General features: G+C 50.0%; 1 protein-coding gene across 1 annotated transcript; it reads right to left on the reverse strand.

Moving 5' to 3' along the window:
• Positions 1-160: 160 nt before the first annotated feature.
• MATCAP1 (microtubule associated tyrosine carboxypeptidase 1) lies at positions 161-16,637 on the reverse strand. The gene is made up of 7 exons (XM_072346803.1): positions 16,157-16,637; positions 11,108-11,251; positions 2,880-3,012; positions 2,413-2,718; positions 1,706-1,803; positions 933-1,093; positions 161-484 (listed from the first exon to the last, which is right to left on the reverse strand). The coding sequence occupies exons 1-7, from the start codon at positions 16,601-16,603 to the stop codon at positions 382-384; spliced, it is 1,392 nt and encodes a 463-aa protein (XP_072202904.1). The 5' UTR covers positions 16,604-16,637; the 3' UTR covers positions 161-381.
• Between the last annotated feature and the right edge of the window lie 97 nt (positions 16,638-16,734).

Below are 16,734 nucleotides of genomic sequence, written 5' to 3' on the forward strand. Positions count from 1 at the left end.
CAGGGGAGCTCAGTCAGATGAAAGGTTCCAACCAACAGAACTGAAAAGCAACTCTTCGTTTTGTAAAGCTTCCCCACGGACAGCATAGCTGTGACTGGGGCAGAGGTTCCACATTAGAAACCACACACAGCTCAGGGCAGCACCTGCTGTTGTTGTCTGCTTTGATTTATTCTTGCTGCTCCTGCTCATTAGGTAGTTTTGCACACTGCTGACCCCTTCCTGCTCCTGACGCACCAGCTCAGCAGCATGCAGCTTTGCCCATGTGAGTGAGCTGTGTGATTACTGTCAGCACTAAATGCTGTCCATAAGGTTTGGTCCACACATAGTTTCCATTACATGGGTTTTATTACACCTTTTTTTTTGTAACATCAAGCCAGATCCCTACCCCAAGTCCTTTATGCCTTGATGCCAGGCAGAGCATGTATTTGGGGTGCAGTCATGGTTACCTGTAGGTCTGCATGGTCTGCAATGACAGGGCAGGTATCTAGAAGCAGGGAGAGCAGAGGTTGTTAGATGGGAGGACTGGAGTCCTTCCTGGAGGGCCCTGCCATGCTTTCCCCATTGCAACCAGCCCAGTGCAGCCTCTTGCACCAGTGCAAGACTGGTGCAGCTCCTAGGCTCTGCCCTTGCTCCCTCCAAACCCTCGTTTCCCCAAAACCATGCGGAGTAGCACAGTGTTCCTCAAAATGCACGGACCTGGGCAGGGGGGCAATCAACAACAACCACACCGACCATCTCAGCTGCACTACCCTGCACAGCGGTACATGCACATCAGCCTCCCGGGCAAAAGCCCAAGCTGTGCCATCTCCTTGAGGCAAAAACTGGCCTGACAGCCCCAATAAATACTGAATAAATAGAGCCAGCGACAACCATGGGCTGGCAGGCTGCACTGAGGCACACGGGGTGGCCGTGGGGTGCACGGTGCTGCTCACTCAGGCAGCAGCTCCTCCAGCTCCTGCTCATCCAGCTGGTTGGTGGTGACAATGTGGTCGAGCTGCTTCATGTACCGCTCCAGGTCCTGCATGAAATGCGGGATGCGAGCCTTCTCCAGGACGCCAAATTCCTTCAGGCGGTTCACATCTTCATAGGAGACCTGGAGGGAAGCAAGGGGATGGATCAGTATGTGCAAATGAAAGGGTTCTATTCTATTACCCTGTGACCCTCTTTGCCTGCCTGGCTAGGTTTTCTACCCTCACATTGCCCAAATGGAACCATGGACTGCAAAGGGATGGAAGTGAAGGCTTGAGCTCAAGCTTTGAAAGAAAGACATGGGAGATTAAAAGCATCTGCAGAGGCAAAAATGCCTGCAGAGCAAGTACTTGTCTGAGCCAGGTCTCAGCATTGGGAAAACGGGAGAAGCTGGTGATCCCTGCACCTGAGCTGTGGGACGGGGCAGGATGGTTACACCAAGGGGAGCCAGAGACTGAACATGAAGAGCTGTGCTTCTGGGCAGAAGAAAGGCAAAGCAGGACAGGCTCCTCGATGGTGCTGTGTTCCTGCTGGTGCTGCATGCACAGCTGCCTGCACACGGGCTGCCTGTATGCTGATGCTGCTGTCTGGAAGGAAGGTGAGACCTTGTCTGATGTAGTGTCTCGGTGCCCTAGGAAAAATCCTATTTGCTCTCACCAGGACAGCACACCTGGCTGCCCAAAACCAGACAGCCCCTTGCCAGCGTGGAGCTTGAGCTGCGACCCCAAGCTGTTACCTTTCCAAGAGCAGCCAGCAATGGGAAGTCGATTGTCTGCCGATGTCGCAGGATGCGGAGAATCCCATCCAGGTACACCTGGTCCTTACTGAAGCAGCCTGGAAAAGAGAGAGGACCTGGGAAACACTGGGAGATGACTCCAGGATAAACCCTATCTACCCAAATGTGTTGGGGCTGGCAGGAAGGAAACGACTCAAAAGGATGAGCAGAGTTAGCACTGGGGTTCCACACCAGGGAGAAGCCTGGGCAGCAGTGTGCAATGAGGCTCCATTCCCCAACCCTTAGGAAAAGGGGACAGGCACTGGAATTTGTCACCATTTTCACCATGCTTTCTGATTGCTTTTATTTATATGCTAGAATCTAAATGCATCCTCAAGATGCTTATCTTTTCTCTCCTTCAGCTCCTTGAGAGGTTGTGCAAGGAAGGGCTAAGATCCATCAGACTGGGATGACTTCACGGGGCTCCTCATCCATCCCTGCCTGATGGACAGCAGCCAGAGAGGCGATGGGGCAGCTGGGTGTTGAAAAATATACCATAAAGGGAAGTGTAAATCTATATGAAAGCAGAGCTGGGGATGAGGAGGATGAGAGGGCAGCAGAGCCATTGCTTGGAAGGACTCTCTGGCTGGCAATGGCAAAGCCACCCAGCACCAGAATGCATCCACTGAGATACAAAACTCCCTTTCAAAACACTGTAGGCTTTGTACCTGGCTGTGAGGTGTCAGTCTGGCCCCGCTTGGCCCGCACGCAGTACTCCCACCGGATGCCAGCATCCTGGACGTACTGCTCCAGGTCCTGGAAGAGCGCGGAGAAGGAGAGGCGGCTGGCCCGCTCAATGGTGTAGTAGAGCAAGGCTGCACGCCAGAGGAAGGGCTGCTTGCGGAAGAGGACACTGTGCAGGCTGGCCAAACCTTCCTCTGTGGGGTTGGCAGGCTTCAGGCTGTACTGCTTGCGGCCCTCCGAGCTGTGCCAGGGCTGGCGGGTGTTGTTCACCCCACGGATGTAGTGGGTGCCTGAGGAGACAACAGCAAGCATCGTCGGCTGAGGACAACTTGGTGAGCCTCAATAATCTCAACCCTACCACGTCCATCCTGCCTGCTATCCCCACAACAAAGGCCACTGAGGATGCTCAGCATCCCCGCTGCCCTGCCCATGGTCCCATCGCCCCACTGACCTATCTCATGGCGCAGCATGCCCTCCAGCCAGTACTGCCGGGCTCCAGACAGGTTGATGGCCAGTGTTGGCCGGCTGTCCTCCACCATCATCACGGCCTGTGACAGGAGATCATCAGTGAGCTGCACCACTACCTGCAGAGGTGAGAGAAGGAGGCAAGCAGCCACGTTAGTGATCTTCTGCTGGCTCAGGACAAGCAGATGATACTTTGGGCAACTCTTCATAACATCTAAAGGAATCACACTACCACTGTTCTAATCCAGAAAGGAAATATAGCAAAACTAGAGATACCAGGAGGCTTCCTGGAACTGATGAGGAAATGGACGACCTGCTCTGGGTGGGTGCTTGAGCAGGGGGTTGGATCCAATGGCCTCCAAGATACCTCTCAACCTCAAGCATCCTATTTTTCAGAGATTCTGTGAAATGTTTGCCCTAACACACTTGGTAATGTTCCTGCACCCTGGGAAAGCCAAACCACATCCACTCCATGGGCTTGCAGGGAGTGAACACACGTAGTAATGGTCACATGGCTGAGCAGGGTTGGGTGGGCACTGCCCCCTGAGATGTAGCAGGATGGCCTGGAGCCCAACATGAAGAAGCTCCTTTCTGCTAATTGCAACCACAAAACCTGAACAGGCTGTGAGGAAGCTGGCTGCCCTGCATAGCCCATCCCCAGCTGCAGACAGCCCCCAGTGTACTGCAGGACCAAGGGCCACATGTGGCTTTCCATCTTCACCCATCACTTCCCATGGATAGTCAGATGCCCAGACAGTTCCAAGGGAAAAGATGGATATAACCTCCCTAAGACCCAAACCTGGGGAGGTGCTGTGCACACAGCTGAGGGCAGAGCACAGCAGATTTGCACAAGCAGCATCAGTGTGACACCAGACGTGGCTACATCATTCCTACTTCTGTAGCTAAAGTCTTCCAGTGCAACACTATAGGAAATGAAGCACAAAGAGTACCAATCATTTAGAGCCTTCCCACCCATTCCTTGAGCACCACACACACAGCAATGCAAATACTTCTCATAGGGCTTCAATTGCTTTGTAATGTGTTCTACTTACAGGGCACCTGCCAAAAATACCTCATGAGGTAACCTAGCCCCTTTTTTACATCTTCATCTCCCTTTTCTTGTTGCTTTTAACACTCCACGAGCAACAAGAAAAGATCCGTCCAAAACACTTGCAACAAGAGCTGCCAGTCACACACATATAGCCATGCTTCCTACCTGGGCATCTGTCAGCTGTGATTAACAGCACAACTGGTGAACACCTTTACAAAGAAAGAAACAAACAGCTCACATCAACACGACTGATCCCTGCAGGTGGATCCTGCTACTCCCATGTGACACGAAGAACCAAACTACATACAGCCATGCACACAGGAGGCGTTTGCATGGGCACATACCTCAAAAATCCCTCTGCAACATATGTGTGAACACTAAAAACCATCTGCTTCATAGCTGAAGCTTTCCAGGTTGAAAAGCAGAAAGCTGATAACATTCTACTCCTGAGCAAGAGATCGCCTTCCTTTAAGCTTCTGAGGTTGCACTGCAGAACTGCTAGAACAGCCCAAACTGAAGCACAGATTTACTGCTACATTATAGCTTTTATCTCTTCATTTAAAAAAAGAGAGGAGACTAAATCAGTTTGTTTTAAACCCAGATTTATTATTGTGCAAAGCTGTTCATTAAAGCCAGAAGCACAACATAACAGAGCAACACCGACTACTGGGCAAATTAGCTGCATAAAAAGACTTAGAAAGCAATGTTTTAACTGGATCGTAGATATGAAAGACACAGAGAAAAGACTTGCCACTTTACTTTTAATGTGCACATCCCTTCAACTTTACTTCTGTTCCAGAAAGCAATTCAAAACAAATAAAAGAAGTTGTCCTTCCTCTGCCCCTCCCCACATCCAGCCAGCACTCAGAGCTCACTGCTCCAACCTCAGACTAAGGCACAAGTCCTGACCTGGGACCCCGGTGAGCTGAGCCCTGCAGATTTTAGGGGAAGTGACTGAAAACTGGAGACAGTTTCACAGTAAGCAGAAAGAAGGAGGCACGTAGGAGCCAAACTTTGGTATTAATTTCACTCATTCCTATCTGTTATATCAACTTGGTGTGACACGAACACAAGCATTGCGATCCCAGATGAAAACAGTTGAGGCTGAAATCTTGGAACCTGGGAGGGGAAGGGAAGATAAGAGAGCCAGAACTTAAAGATAAGAATGCATTTCATGGTCATAGTACTCTTCCTGCTCCTCCGAAGCCATTGCTGTGTTCTTCAGCACAGAACTAGTGCCTGAACTCCTTTGACAGTCCATTGCTGTTTGACCTAGAGCTCTTCCAGGGATCACACCATTTGATGCTCTGTGCCAGCTGGTGGGGCTCAGCTGCAAGGACACCACCCGACACACAGTGCTTAGCTGGCTGGGACAACATCATGCTGTCTTGTCGCTTTTAGTTGCCCCTATAGGAAAAACAACAACAAACAAACCACAAAGAGGTTGGAATTCAAGATACCAGATTGAGAGTAGTTGCAGAAAAGATCACCTCTTCCCTAGGATAAACGTTCTCACTTATACCTGCTTTCCATCAGCCTGTTTAAGAAGTAAATAATCAGAAAAATACACTGCCCAATTGTCCATGCTATGGCAAATTCCTCAAGGACAATCACTCGTATTCAGTGGTTTTCTATGTCCCCTCTAATGTCTGTTCCAGTGGGAACAGCTTCATTGAGGTTATCCCAGCTGGCAGCTTTTGGGAGGGTGTTGCTCACTTGGCATCCCATGAACAGCTCAAGTTTCAGTATTTGAAAAGCTGACTGTGAAAACAACACTGTAAGAGCACCCACGCAAGTGAGAGAAATATTGCATAACCCCAAGAGTTTAACTACATGAATCAAATTACTGAGGTCAATGCACCATGTCGACCAACTCCGCTGTTTGATGACATCCAACTCTCCCTTCCAGTCCGTACCTTCATCCCTGCCACCAAAGAAAATTAGCCAGGCTTATGATAACCTGATCTGTTCGTGGCTTTTTCCTCTGCTGTAAGGAGAATGCCTTGCTCAAGAATGCAAGTCTTCTTCCATCTGCAGCACAGGTTGCTCCTTACTTGATAGGAATGGATTTGCTGGAAGTTCAGACATTTTTCTCCCACTGCTGGCCACAGGAGTGACACAGAGCCTATGGATTCTCTCCTCTTGTTTCTTACCCAAAGGCAAAAAGCATCCCTCAGACCAGCTGCAAATTAGATTGCTTCTCCATCCAGCCCTGGTTTCTAAACCTACATTCATTCTGATGCACTCTAACAGTGGGAAGAAGGCATTTTGAACACCAGGCTTCTGCTCAGTGCTGAAGAAGCCGCATGCTAGCCAAGGAAGTGAGTACTCCCTGTTCAAGCAGGACTTTGCTGGATGGGGGTGGCACTCAGCCCTGCTGCCATCTGGGTGTGCTGCCAGAGCCAACCTTGGTCAAGGAGGTCCCTTTTTGCACAAAATCCCTCTTCAAGAGACCCACAGAGAGAGATGCCTCAGCTTTAATATGCTGTAAATAACACTTGTGACGGAGTGCTCTGCGTTTAAAAGGTTGAGAGCTGAAATATCTTCTCTGGATTTACACTGCAGCACAAGTCAACTGTCAATGGCCTTGGCAATCCCACCAGACTACTGTACAGGGGGTCTTGGGGCAATCCTCCATGTGTAAGCACAAGGTAACCACCAGGCACAGAAGGTACCTGCTTATTTTTTCCTCTCTCAAGGTAAAGAAAAGGTAAAGACAACACTGAACCCAACTAGATGAAACAGAATCTATTTTTTTTCCTATACAAGAGCTAGATGACATCAAGAGAAGTCATTAGAAAGCAGTTTCAGGACAAAGAAGCATCACTGAACTGTGCAACCTGCAGTGGGAGGTTCACAATGGCTCAAAGCTGTTAGACAAATGGAAAGGATTCTGCACACAGAAAAGACAGAGGCTCCAAGAACTGCTCCATGCAGTTGGTGCAACGTTCCATGCTCTGGGTGCAATTCTGTGTATCTCCAGGGAAGACTGCAGCTTGAATGCTTGCACTGCACTGCCCACAGCACGTTTCTGGATTCAGCAGCTGGCACTGAAACCTGATGCTTTCACTGGAAAGCACAGATCCTTCCAAGGTCAGCACAATTCCCAGCACCGTTGCTTCACGGTGTGCTGAGCTCAGCCTTCAGTATCTTCACCACAGAACCCTGTACACTTTCCAAGACCCAATTCCAAAGCAAAACAACATATTGTAGAATCCAAGAGAGAAGAAAAGGGATTGTTCTAAGGCTGGTCTTTTGCTGAGTACTCAAGTCAACTCTGCACAGCAACTGCAGCCTGACAGACAGCATCAGTTCCCTTACATCAGGACTCCCCAGTTTTGCCCAGGTACAGATGCTGTGAGAGCAGAGGACTAAAACTGTAACCAAAGCCTTATTCCTGGAGCAGCAAGGCCAGCTCTCCAGATCAATGATGTCTCTTGTGATCAGCCTTCACAGGTTGGGCCCAAGTTTTAAGCACAAACTCCAGCACCTCCTTGTGGTCCATTAAACAGTCCGCCCAGTCTGTGGGTGCAATGACAGAGAAAAGAGCTCCCTAAGAACCGTGGGAAGAAGCAGAGGATGCTCATGGGACCAAAGCCTCTCCCCAGCACTGACAGCAGCCTGTGCATCTGCTCTGTCCTGGCAGGGTGTGGTGGGATGGGGCAGGACCAGCACAACTGCCAGGACCTGAGCACATGCTAGCCAGCATTATTTAAGAACATTTCACAATGCCTGGATTACTACATAGTACTTACCAGCGGTCAGGGGTTTCTTTAGTGCAAACTGTGAGCAGCTGGGAAATCCATGAAATGCCTGAATTGGTAAGCAGACGTCTGAGCTCCAGCAACATCATCTCAGCCCTGAGCCAGAACAGAACCAGAACAGCCTCAGAACCTGCAGCTTGGACTACAACAAAGAAACTCTTGAATATGCAAAGTTCACTGCAGTGCAAATACTTACCCATAAACATGCTCCCTGGGGTTCTGGAATCTGGCATCCTGCCTTCATCACAGCTCAGACCATCCCTCCACACCTCAAGTGCCAGGGATGGGGGCACAAAAGGAGCACTCTGCACTGACACCTCCTTGGCAGCCAGTGCCACCAGCCCTGCCCATTTGCAGGCAGCTCAGATCGCTGATGCACTGAAGTGACTTTCCTTTCCTACCACATTCCCAAATAACCATCTTCTTGGCAAGTTTTGGAAAGACTCATCTAGATGTTGCACAAGTATTTGTCCTGGGACTTCACTTGGGTCAGGCAACTCTGTTTTGCATTCCCTAAAGTGCTGTTTGCTTGCTGATTAGCTGGAAAAAAAGCAGCACTAGTTTTGATGTTGTGTTTCTGGTTGCTGCAGGGATTGTAGCTGAAGGTCTGCAGTCACCTTGCAGCCCAGCCAGGCAGAGAAAGCAGCAGCCATGCTTGTACACCCACAGCCCCCCGCTGTGGGTTTGGCCACATCAGAGACAAGCTTTTGACTACACTTTTCTCAGCTGCATCCCCAGCCCACAAATAAGCAACACTGTGAGGTTTCTGGACTGCTCCCAGTGGCTAGAAGTCTTCAGCATAGGTCGAACAGGCCTGGGAGCTGTTTGGAGTTGCAGCAGTATGGCATAACCCAGCTCTGTGCTCTTCCAGGTCTGATGGAGATATTACTGCAGGGCTGAGAACTGTCAGGAAAATCCATGCTGACCCCTCTGGATCATGGTGCTTCCTGCACCCTGTCAAAGCAGCACTGCAGCAAAGGTGATGGGAGAACCAGAGGGTGCCTGCAGCAGCACAGTGCCTGGCAGCTCAGAAACCTGTGGGGGCCCCATGAGATAGAGTTTCTTCTTGTGAGAAACCCATCATGATTAGTGCACAACACAAAAGCAGCAACGGAAAAGCAAACAGCAGTGCAGAACAGACAGGGTACAGCAGAGAGGAAGACAGCAAACAGAGATACACAGGCAGCAGGGAGGGGAGGGGGGGAGGTTGCTCTGTGAAGCTGCTCTGTTCCTCAGCAGGGTGGAGAAATGGCAGCAAGCTTTTGTCCAGTACCAGAAGCAAAGTTTGACAACGTTTGCTATGCAAAGCACAGGTGAAACATTTCCCTTTTCCCTTCCCCAAAGAAACTCAATACAGTCTGTAGTGGCTGCTAATTCATGAATGGTTTTAAAAGCATTTATCAAAAGTTTCAGAAAAAAAAAACAACACAAGCCACGTATCTTGCACTCCAATATACAAACAATCATTGAACCCTTAGATCCCTTGAACAAAGGAAAACATACACAGGGCTGGCAGAAAGAAAATCAGTCTTTCTGCCCAGGTAGAGCTCAATACGTTTTAGATTAACAAAGAAGAATACAACAGCTGAATTCAATCAATTAATAAAATTAAGAGAGAGAACACAATCGGTCCAGAATTACTTTTCACCACTTGGATCTGGGGCCACGGAAGTGTTTGGCACATACACTGTGGACAGGAACAGGAGAAAGCCCCTTATACAAAGCCATGGGGCATCCCTCTTCCCTGTGAACATCCAGCTGCCAGGAATCACTCTTGTAACATGGATAAATCCTCAAAGTCCTCACCCTGCTTTACAATCCCAGTGAGCTCTGTTGTGCAGAAGGAGAGCAGCTTTCCAACCAAGCAGCTGTGACAGTGGCATCAGCAGTACAGCGCAGCAGGCAGAGACCACAGATATGTTTTTATTTCCACCTTTTCCCCGTGACTTTGAGATGAGAGAGAAAGGCACAGTGCTCCTGACAGGCAGGAACCAAGAGGTAAACAACAAGAAAGGAAGGAATGCATTTTTTATACTGCTTATTTAAATCTTTAAGATTTTTGGCTCAGTTCCTTGCAGTTCCACTGTTACAGAGCAGCTGGGAGTTCTGAGTTGTTTGGAAGGGGTTTATTTGGCTAAATTCAGGAAGCCAGCTGAAAATCCCTCCTGTTTCACCAGACCCAGGCTTGCACCCAATGGACACCTTCAGAAAGCAGCTCAGGTCGTGCAGCAACAAGTGGTAAGAGATGCTAGCAGCTTTCCACCCTCCATCCCACACAGCTGACTTACCGCTAGTAACATCTTAACATGGTATTTTCTAGTCTTAAAAGCTCAGGGTGGAGTTTGAAAGCACCAGAACCCAGCATATGCCAAAGAAAAGCCGGAAATCTCTCCCCCACCTCTGCCTTTGAACACACGAATGAACCCAGCTGCCACAGATTTCTGCCATACCACTGCTAACAGAAATAGGTTATTCATCCCAGCGGTAATTGATACCTCATGGACACAGCAAAATAGCCCCAACCCTACATGCCTGTCCACGTGGACAAGCAGTAGCTCTTCTCCTTAAGCTTAGCTCCCTTAGCTTAAAAGGGAGATATTTCTGGAATGAGAAATCCAGGTAAATCAGTAGGGCACTCGCACCTGCTTCCTAATGCAAGCCAGGAGCTGTGCCAGAGATAGAAGGAAGCCACAGTTTAGAGTTGAAAAGCAGAGCCATTTACTGCAAAGCAAAAGAGAAGGGCAGACCTGCTTCACTTTGTTCTTTTCTGCTCCAAGCCCTGCTATTCGGGCAAGCCAGATCCAGGAACATGCAGGGCAGCTGCTGGTGCAGCCCTCTCTGCTGCTCCACTCTTTGCACGGGGCCCTGTGCAAAGAGGTGCTGCTCCTGCCCTCAGCTTTCCAAAAGCTGCACGAAACACCCTGGCCATGAGCATGCACCAGGCAATGGCCAGTTCAAAAGGAAACCCTGTAGTTGTACCAAGTTTGCCCAACCCATACCCAGGCTCTTACACTGTCTGTGCTGGCCTCTTCTGGGAGTCACAAATGGCCTGAAGAAGAGGCTCAGAATGAGCTCAGTGTCTGTAAGAGCAACACAGCAATGCAGAAGATTGCTGAATTCCTTTGCGAAATACTTTTGCAAACAAAACTGCCACCAAGTTTGTTTACAGAAGCCTCAACCGCAAACCCAGGTCTCAGATACTGCTTTAACTCCTGCCCTGAGACATGATTCTCTCAAGCTTCTTTCCCTCAGCAAGTATGTTTCTTCTTTGTATCCAAAACACTTCTTAATTCGACTCTGTTATCAGAGCTGACACTTTGCTGAACAGGAGGAAAGCTGAATAATATTTTGCATATTTATTTCATGAAAGATTAAAAAAACACCAAGGATAGTGATTACCTCCCCTGCGCAGCCTTCCTTCTGCATGTACTTTCGGATAACAGACCAGATCTGGCACTTGCTCAGCAGTCTCCCACCAGTGGCAACTTCAAAGCTCTCGTAAGTCCCATACTTCTCCAGGACAGCATGAATGATCCTAATGGCCTGTCACACACATAGAAACAAAGCATCAGTCAGAATACCTTCTCCACTCTCAAGTGCCATCTTCCACAGCGCCAAAACTCTCAGATGTAACAGAACCCAGCTGAGGAAATCCCTGATAAGGGGTTCAAATAACCATTTTAGTGTCTGTGAGGTGTTTCTGTGGGAGAGAAAGGGAATGCCTTGTTAGCAGGTGAGTACCAGGACAGATCAATACATAACACAGTGAGCGCTGCCCATGGCACACTGTCTCCATCTTATTGTCCTGTTAATCCTCATGAGGGTTTATTTGCAGAAATGGCCAAACCAGAAGTGAAACAGCCTCACTGTACGTAGCACGCTGCCTCTAGATGCTAAAGCCATGATTGTTTTCATCTTTTCTGCTTTCACTTCTTCTTTCAAACTTAAGCATTTGCAAATCTTATCAACTTGCTTATTAGTTTCTTATTGCAACACTGGATTGGTTTCAGGAACTCACAGCCCAGAAGGCAGTTGATACAGCACAGCTCCTGGCACAGGACATCTTCTGGCTTGGCACGAAAGTAGCGAGTATGAAAACAGGAATGGGTTCACAACTGGTCATTCTGGAGCTACAGAAGTGATCCTTTGTTGTGCTCTGATAGCTCACGACAACAGAATTAGTATGAATCAGCTGCAGAGAATTTTAAGAAGAGGTGAGGAAGTTGTTAAAACCACCGTGAGGCTCAAGATGTTGTTTCTTCACTGGCCAAAACATCTGCTCTGGAGAATTGCTGTAGAAACAATGATTTCAACAGAGCACTCAAGACATGAAAGAGTCAGGAGTGCACATGAGTATGCCCTGCAGTAAAGCTCCCACAGAGAGTGTTTCCTCAGGCAGCAGTGCTGCTTCTTTCAGGGTCTCAACACAACTGTGGTACTGCAATAACAGCACATGAATAAAAGCAACACGTGCTATTTTATCAGAGTTAAAGTTACGGTACCCTCTACATGAGCACTTATTAGCACGTTTCTTTCCCTAAAGTGAGTTTGCATCAAAGCCATTTGCAAGCAATGACCCTCTCTAGTCTGTTTGTTAACACACAACCCAAACTGGATGACTACAACCACTCCTTTGCAGTTGTTCTGGAGTCTTTCAGCAGTTTTACTGCACATGTAAGCCTGCCTGCAAGATGCCTGCTCATCTGCTGCTGCAGGACAAAGTGCTACTGCTGAGCTGTGTGCACTTTACCTGCTCCTCCTGAGCTCTGTCATCCTCTTTCTCATCCAACTGATGTTGTTTCAGCAGGCACAGTCCCTGAGGGGACCCCTACCTTTTGTGAGAGGGATGACATAAGCTGAACACAAGTATTTCACAGCCTGGAAAAGATTGTGATGCAAGAGTCCAGCACACCTGGGCTGACTGTACAAACAAGCCAGGCTATGCACCACAATACATGGCTTCAGCAGGGAATTAAAAGCACACGGCTACACAGTTAACAACAGACTGGCTGGCACTCATGTTCTTTGGCAGCGTACTTGCTAAAACTCTGAGTGTCAGTACTTGCCTCTTTACTGCATTAGTTCCACACCACCAACTTGCACTGAACCTTACTCCACACGCAAACAAGAGGCCAAGATCACACTGAGTGTGGGAGCTGATTTTGTGGATCAGACCTCAGGTCTGCATTATCTGAAGCCTCCTTCATCTGCACACCTGTCAGGGAGCAGTGGAAGCTGCAGCAAAGCCCTCTGAGTCCAGGAACAGTTTTGCCCTTTTTCCTATCACAATAAAACCTTGCTAACTGCTGAAGCTACCAGCTGGAGCCCTGCAGAAGTTACATTCCCTCTTCTCCCCTACTGAATCTCACTTGCTTCTAACATCTGACACCTGTTCTCCCCCTGGGGAGGTTTGCTCTGCTTTTGCCTCTCACAGGAGCTAATGACCACGGTCACCCCAGCAAGTGCTCTTGCAGCAGCTCAGTCCCCTTCCCCAGCCACCAGATGGGCGCTGAGCTGAACCTGAGAGAGCCACCAAGGCCCCTCCTGCTGGCTTGCAGAAGAAAAGGACCATTCACCTTCTTATCACCTTTGTTTATCGACTGTGAAACTTTGTCCCCCATCCCCTAAGACAGCAAGCAAAGAGGAACTCGGTGCAGATGGTGCACAAAGCTGACAAAAGGGGAGCGCACTACAGCAACTTCCAGAGAAGTCACAGACAGCAACATTCCTAAGATAGCACATTTGCTCTCTGAGAAGCTGCTGAGCCCACATCAGCCCTTCCTGTCTGGTCAGTGGCCTGTCTGGGCTGGGAGCAGGAGCCTGTCACCAGCTCAGCCCACAGGCCATGTGTCAAAGGATAACAAACACTCAAGCTGTGCTCCAAGCCCTGTGTTGGTGCTGTTGGTGCTGTGTTGGTGCTGTTATGCCTCCAAGGAACTGGGCTGCCAACGGTCTTCTTGATCCCTAATAGCATAAGCCATAGAGGGGCTAGAAAGATCCTGATTTTCTTCCAGATTCTATAGGAAAAAAGGAAACAAAACAAACCAACAAACTGCTCTGCAAACAAAACCAAAAGCAAAGAAAAACAAAACGCCCTCCCAAAAGCATCAAAATCCCCCAAACAACCCAACAAACAAAACCAGCCCCCAGCTCAAATACCAAGAATCCAAACCCAAACCAAGATAACACACAATCTCCACCAAAAAAACAACAACTAAAAACCACCAGAAAACAACCCCCCAAATACTCCACGGTGCAGAAGAGCTGATTCAGCAGAACTGAAGGGGTCATCAATCTCAAAACACGGAGAATGAGGACAGGGAACTGATTCTTGTTTGTCTTGCATCAAGACGTTGAATCAGTACAAGGCGCTGAGCGCAGGGTGCCAGCAAAGGACCACTGCCACCATTGCTGCTGGGCTCCTGCCCATCTCCCCTTCACCTGAGCACTCACCTCCACATGAAGTGCCTCTCCACTGCTCTCATACCTGACTGCTACATGCTGTGCTTCACTGAGAAGGCAGAAGAACCCCCGTTCTCCCAAGATCCGTTACAAAGATAGAGAACTTGGAAAGATAGGTAGAAATATTTAACACTAATATCTCTTACAGTGGGTGTAAGAACAAGATGAGAGCACTCACGCTGTTTATGAACAGTTAATTTCATTGCAAGCAACGCACAGAGACAAATAACTTCAATTAATCCCATTTGAGAACACTGTAAACCAACTGTACCAGAAGAGGAGCGGGGAAGCAGCTCTGAGCAATTCAATTTACTGCATTAGTCAGAGACCCAAACACACAGGAAGCAGTGAAAGACACACCGAGGTCATTACAGCAATCCAACCATCTCCTCTGAAAGAGCATTGCTGGCACCAGTTTATCTGGGGCAGAGGTACAGCAGGAACAGCACTGGAAATGCCTAACTTGGAAAGTTGTTTACAGACAGAAGCCAAACAGTCTGGGTAACAGTCCTCTAGAGGAGTAGGAAGCAACAGGTGACGTGGCTGCTGCGTACAGGCAGAGCATCAAGGAACCCCACTGGTTTTGCCTCCTGCTCTGATGACCCACTGCTCTCTGTTTGCTGCCATTCATTCGTGACTACTACCCGTGGCAGAGAACAGCCAGGAATATTTCAGTAGCCTATAAGCAACTGAAGTGATGAGGAAAAAGACACAGACAAGAGGAACCTACAACCTAGCTGCCATCCACTGTGTTTGCTGATAATTATGGGTTAAGGGTGCTGCCACGCAGGACACCCTTTACACCTTCCAGAATACAAACCAGGCTCAGCCAGCAGGTCGTGGGCTGAGGGCTGCTTTACACGAAGCACGTGTTCCAGTTCTTGGTCTGTCAGTTCTAAAGCAACAGTGCAAGGGTTCCCTGCCAGCTCCCAGCCACGGCTGCACGTCTGTAGGCAGTTTGAGGCATGGGGTGTGATGCAGCCCCAGGAGTCACTCTTTTATCAGCTACAGAAGGAGTATGTTGAACGTGTAATTAAAGGAGAGCTTAGACAAGCAAAACAAAACAAAGCAATCAATAACCCAGAAGATGACAAGCAAAGCAAGGCCATACAGCAGCAGCCAGAACGAGGAGCAGCCCAAGAGAGGTGCCTCTGTGTATGGCACGTGCTGTGGCTCCAGCCTGGATGGCCAACAACACCAGTGGTGGCTACTGATCTCAGAGCCAAGATAATGGATCATGGATCAAACCTTATCATAGACCAGTTGGGTGGGAAGAGACATGAAAGCCCACTCAGTCTCAACTCCTGCCACAGGGGTGACAATTCCCATACATTAAGGCTTCCTAGGGCTCCATCCAGTCTGGATGGGGCATCCATAGCCTCTACAGGCAGCCTGTACCAAGGCCTCATTGCCTTCTGAGTAAAGAAGTTCTTCCTAACATCTAAATCTCTCCTTTTTTACTTTAGAACGGTATCCCCTTGTAGTGTCACTACACTCCATGACAATGAGTCCTTCCCTCACCTTCCTATAGGCCCCTTTAGGTTGGCAAAGAGACCTCTAAGATCATCTAATCAACTATCCACACCTCACTACCATGCCCACTAGCCGCATCCCTCACTGCCACATTAACATGCTTCCTGAACACCTCCCTGGGCAGCCAGTTCCAAAGCCTCACAGCTTTATTGGACACAAAGGTTCTCCCAGCACCCAACCTGCACCTCCCCTGGTGCAATGTGAGGCCATCCCTCTCACCCAGGAGCAGAGACTGAACCCTCCTGCCATGGGCTGCAGAGCCACGAGCTCCTCCACACTGACCCACCCCATTCCCTCAGCCGCTCCCATAGGGCTGCATTCAGACCCCTCACAGCTCCACTCCCTTATCTGGACACGCTCCAGAGCCTCCACGTCTCTCCTATACGGAGATGGCAGAGCTGCTCCATCCCCCGAGCATCCTCCCGTCCCGCAGGTCCCTCGGCCCGCCCTCACCTGTGCCACGAAGCGGTCGGAGGCGTCTCGGTACTTCTCCAGCACAGCCTCGGGCACGGGCTCTGCGTACTCGAACTGCGGGTCGTAGGCGAATCTCTCCCTGAAGAACCGCTCCCGTTCGGTCTCCACGTTGCGGGGCCGCAGCGCTACGAGCAGACAGGGGCTGCGCCTCCCGGCCCCGCCGCCCTCCTCGCCCCGCGCCCGCGCGATGTGAGGCAGCGAGGCGGCGGCCCTCATCCTCCCGCGGCTCACGGCGCTGCCGCTCCGCCGCATCCCGGCGCCGGTTTCCGACAAACGCCGGGTCCCCCGCGGACAACGGGGTGAACCGGACGCCGCCGGGCGAGGTGGAGGAGAGGGACACGAGCACAGCCGGGAGCCATCGCGGTCCGGCAGCGCGCCCAGCCCGGCACGGCTCTGCCCGCCCGCCGCCCCCGGGTCCAGCACCATCGCCTCCAGCGCGGCGGCCCCGGCCCCGCTGTCCTCTCACGCCCGCCGCGCCCGCCGGGCGCTTCACGCAGCCAATCCGCGCCGCGGCTTGCGGCCTCGCAACCAATGGGAGACGCGCGTGGCGGGAGGCC

This window comes from Excalfactoria chinensis, chromosome 11 (genome assembly GCF_039878825.1).
Source record: "Excalfactoria chinensis isolate bCotChi1 chromosome 11, bCotChi1.hap2, whole genome shotgun sequence".
Lineage (NCBI taxonomy): Eukaryota > Metazoa > Chordata > Aves > Galliformes > Phasianidae > Excalfactoria > Excalfactoria chinensis.

What these genes read in the sequence shown, in the direction of transcription:
- MATCAP1 (XM_072346803.1), bottom strand. Translation starts at nt 16,603, where the DNA reads ATGGTGCTGGACCCGGGGGCGGCGGGCGGGCAGAGCCGTGCCGGGCTG. An exon ending in CCGACCGCTTCGTGGCACAG is followed by an intron (nt 11,252 to 16,156) that starts GTGAGGGCGGGC and finishes TGTGTGTGACAG; the next exon opens with GCCATTAGGATCATTCATGC. An exon ending in AGGAAGGCTGCGCAGGGGAG is followed by an intron (nt 3,013 to 11,107) that starts GTAATCACTATC and finishes TCACCTCTGCAG; the next exon opens with GTAGTGGTGCAGCTCACTGA.